General features: G+C 28.1%; 1 protein-coding gene across 1 annotated transcript; it reads right to left on the bottom strand.

Moving 5' to 3' along the window:
- Positions 1 to 599: 599 nt before the first annotated feature.
- Positions 600 to 2,980, bottom strand: LOC123273857 (probable serine/threonine-protein kinase kinX). The gene is made up of 3 exons (XM_044741327.1): positions 2,728 to 2,980; positions 2,291 to 2,641; positions 600 to 806 (listed from the first exon to the last, which is right to left on the bottom strand). The coding sequence occupies exons 1-3, from the start codon at positions 2,851 to 2,853 to the stop codon at positions 621 to 623; spliced, it is 663 nt and encodes a 220-aa protein (XP_044597262.1). The 5' UTR covers positions 2,854 to 2,980; the 3' UTR covers positions 600 to 620.
- Between the last annotated feature and the right edge of the window lie 1,186 nt (positions 2,981 to 4,166).

A 4,166-nucleotide genomic window follows, 5' to 3' on the forward strand; every position in this document is an offset into this window, starting at 1 on the left:
TACAACTTTTTTTGCTGGAGTCAATGGTAATTTGTTTCTGTTTCTGCCCATTACTTTGACAGCTCGAAGCGCCAGATTTTTATAACCCCAAATAGCATGAGACATTATCGTTATAAATTTGGCGGGTCTATATTCTCGAAAGGCCTCAGTGTACGCAAGGCTAGGAATAAATATGTTCCCTCCGATGTAAACTGGATTTGTTACATCCTCTTCCTCGTCATCGGTTAGGTTTCGTCGTTCGGGTCGTTCTCGATTTCGTTGATCTCGTTCCAACCTGTTTCGTCGTTCTTGTTCCCGTTCCATTCGATCTCGTTGTTGTTGTTCTCGGTGTTCTCGTTCTCGTTGCTCTCGACGTTCTCGTTCTTGTTGCTCTCGACGTTCTCGTTCTTGTTGCTCTCGACGTTCTCGGTGCTCTCGACACTCTCGTTCTCGGTGCTCTTGACGCCTCGTCCTCGTTGTTCTCGTTCTCGTTCTCGTTCTCGTTGTTCTCGTTCACGTTGCTCTCGACACCTCGTTCTCGTTGTTCTCGTTCTCGGTGTTCTTGACGCTCTCGTCCTCGTTGTTTTCGTTCTCGTTGATCTTTTGTCGTTTTAGTTCCTTTAATCTGTGTTGCTCTTCCTCTAATATTTTTGCTCTTCTAGATCCTGAGGTTCTTGTTCACGATTATCTTGTTCCAGTTGCTCTTGTCGGCTTTGTTTTTGTTTTAGTTCTTTTAGTCGCTGTTGTCGTTCTTCTTCTAATAGTAACTTATTATTCTGCTCGTTTCTTTTATCGATCATTCCACCAATGGCATGGATTTGTAATTCCTAAAAAAAAGTAGTGATCTTATAATTACTGTCTTTCCACTTTAAATATTATTTAATTTCTATACTCTACATGACTTAATATTACTTAAAATTTTGTTGTTAAGTTATATGATTACTATGATCGATTACATATCTCTATTGTAAAGTATTTTTATCACCTGGTTGCTGAATCTGCATAGTTTAAGAATTAATTATTTAGAGCTACCATTTCATAAATAAGCAATATCGTTTCACTAATTTTTTTCAATATTCTCTTATACTGTATAAATATAATTATTGAAAGATAATTAACAATCGACCGTAAATTTTCCCCATTTATTCTGTGTGCTCTCTGAATATCATTGAAGGCCAAGTTTACTTGTATTATTTAATCCAAATTTAATCACTTTAAAATTTTTCTGACCTACCGATAAAATTCTAAATAAAATTGACAAATAATTGGTCTGGACTACTTCTAATTTTGATGAATTGCGGTAGAAAGCTTTCACTTGTCCTAGGATAAAGTTTTACTAGAGAAATAACATTATTTCAGAAAATTTATGCAAAATTGAAGGATTTCTATGTTTTTAGCTTACTCCTTAATAATCTTGAGAACTATGACAGTTACGAAAGAAAATAATTCAATTTTGCTTAGAAGAAAATCTTGAAAGCTACGAAAACAAAAAATATTAGAAATATATATTGTACGTTTTTGCACAGTCACAGTTTTTTTTTATTATTTTAATAGGAGAAAATCGATAATTTACGTAAAATTTTTTGCCAAAAACAAAATATTAAGTAAAACCTTACATCTACATCAAAATTTAGTTCCGGTAAATAGTTCCCGTATATATTCAATTTTTAATCCCACAATTTTTTCTATGAAAATACAGACATCATTTCTTAACTATTAAAGGTAATTATGCTTGAAAAGTATAAGGTTGAAACAATAAATGTTGTTTAACATCTGGCTTCTTTTTCTGAAGAAAAATTTTCCTTTCAACATTTGAATTTTCATTTTCATTTAAAATAAAAAACTCATATTCACTTCATTGAACTACAAGTTTAAGAGCTAAATTAAATTATTCTGCTTAACCGTATATAAACGTATACTATTGGGCTGAATTCATTAATTGAACTGATTAACTGGACCAAGCCTGGAGTTGAATCTAAATATTGGTCCAGATTCCTCAAAAATCCCTATTTCAAGATAAGTCTTAGATTCCAATGACTTTTATATTAACCAAAATTAAATTCTTCGAACTTACTTTAGACAATTTCATTATTAATGTCATGAATATAATTATCATTATATAATACTATTACTATCCATTATTCTTGTATGATTCATATAATTGAGTTTAAATTTAGTCTTTTAGGATTTTTAAGAATCATTTAAAAATTAAATTAATGTAAATAGTTATCACCAATTTAGTACATATATACCATTAATTATCAAATATATTATTAATCCCTGACATGGAGCTATCTTTTAAATTTATTACCTGGTCTACTGCGTTTCGTCCTTCATGTTCTGAATCAGTAGAAACTTGTGTATTCGAAAATATATTATCTTCCGAAGTACCTTCTTCATTTCGAATAATTGGATCATATTCATGATCATTATCTTCTTGTTCGGTTGTATGATCTACGTCATTATTGTTGTTTTCATACTCATGTTCAATGGTACCTTCAACTGTATCATCTTCGTCATGAGTACTGTCTCCATCTTCTCCATCGCAGTCTGGAATTACTTCACCACTGCTATCGTCTCCCTTACTTCTTTGTTCTTCATATATTCGTAATATATCTTGACTCGTAATTTTTTTTGCATGTGCTTCATTTTGTACTTTTACCTAATGGAAATGGAATGAAAGATACAATAAGTATAATATTTTAGTGACAAAAATTTTAGTTTTATGTATTATTCTTTAATATTTACCTTTCGTTTTCTTTTAGTTGTTGTTAAGTCCATTGATTCATCACTGTCGTCAGACTTTTCCTCTAGTGAGGATAGATTTATCTTCGGTCGTCGTGATCTCAATCGTGGATTGTTAATATCCTCCATAGTATCTGAAATTTCCCATACTCATTACGATTACATTTTCAATTTGTTGTATAAATTTTTTTTCTGTATATTATAAGATATTTCATGAATCAGCTTAAAGTTTTCTTAATAATTGGATATGCAATTTTTACCAATTTAACAACAATTGTACAATAAAAATCTTTTTTTTAATCCAAAGATTATCAAAAGCAATAAATTCGTATTTATTCAGCAATATATGATGATCCTAAAGTTAACTGACATGTAACACTATTTTAGTTTTTATAATAATTAAATTATTATCAAAAAATTTATTCAAAAATTTCACTTTTAGCAATCACAAAAGTGTAAATTAAAAATAATATTTTTATTATTATTTATTCTTTGTACAAATTTCATAAACTATCAAATGTTTGCTAAATTCAGTACGTCATAATATATGACCACCTATGGGTGTTCGAGTCTAGGAGTCTGTTATAGATATATCGTAAAAATCTACTACTTAAATTTTATTTTCATTTCGATAGATATAAAAAAAATTTGAATTTAATAAAAATTAAAATATTTTATTAAATTTACGTTATGCTTAATATAAATGTTTTTGATGAAAGAATTTAATGAAAATCTCATTTTTCTATGTAAATTTATATTTTCTATTTTATGGATTGAATTGTCATCGACTTCTTCATTATCAAAAAATTCGTTCTTTTTATGAACTTCCAGTTATAAATTTCTTTTAGAATTTGACTACATTTTTAATTTACATGATTTTTTAGTTTTATACTACCATTTCAAAATTTTCTACTATCCTACTGCTTTCATGCATTGTATTTTCTATTAATAAGCTTCTATTCTACAACATTACCTATTTTGCGAACCAGCAACCATTTCTGGGTAGAAATGATATTTTTTTTTTTTTTTTTTTATCAATAATGTTACAAATTTCATATCATTACGATAAAATTTATAATTATTTTGCATACTTTTCATTTATTTTTAATTAATTTATTAGATTAAAAGACTAGGGTAATGAAAGATTTTCAATTACACCTGTAAATTATTGAATACTGTTTACTTTGAACAAGAATAAATCTAACTTAATTGTCACACTATTGTGCGTTACATATATAAATATCTTTTTATATCAAGAACTTTGAAAATAATTGATTTTATAAGATATATAATACAGTACCGTACAAAATAGTATAAATTTTCAATTTATAATTTATATAAAAATATTTATATCATCAAAATATGAAAATAAAGTTAGCCGAGAGATAAAAATTGATAGAATATTTTTCCTTGACAAATCTACTATAAAAAAGTTAACTAAA

The sequence above is a fragment of the Cotesia glomerata genome, unplaced genomic scaffold, assembly GCF_020080835.1.
Source record: "Cotesia glomerata isolate CgM1 unplaced genomic scaffold, MPM_Cglom_v2.3 scaffold_149, whole genome shotgun sequence".
Lineage (NCBI taxonomy): Eukaryota > Metazoa > Arthropoda > Insecta > Hymenoptera > Braconidae > Cotesia > Cotesia glomerata.

Bases quoted from the DNA above. Each gene is read 5' to 3' on its own strand.
- LOC123273857 (XM_044741327.1), bottom strand. From the start codon at position 2,853: ATGGAGGATATTAACAATCCACGATTGAGATCACGACGACCGAAGATA. The intron at 2,642-2,727 runs GTAAATATTAAA...CATTTCCATTAG, and splicing joins CAACTAAAAGAAAACGAAAG to GTAAAAGTACAAAATGAAGC. The intron at 807-2,290 runs GTAATAAATTTA...ACTTTTTTTTAG, and splicing joins GACGAAACGCAGTAGACCAG to GAATTACAAATCCATGCCAT.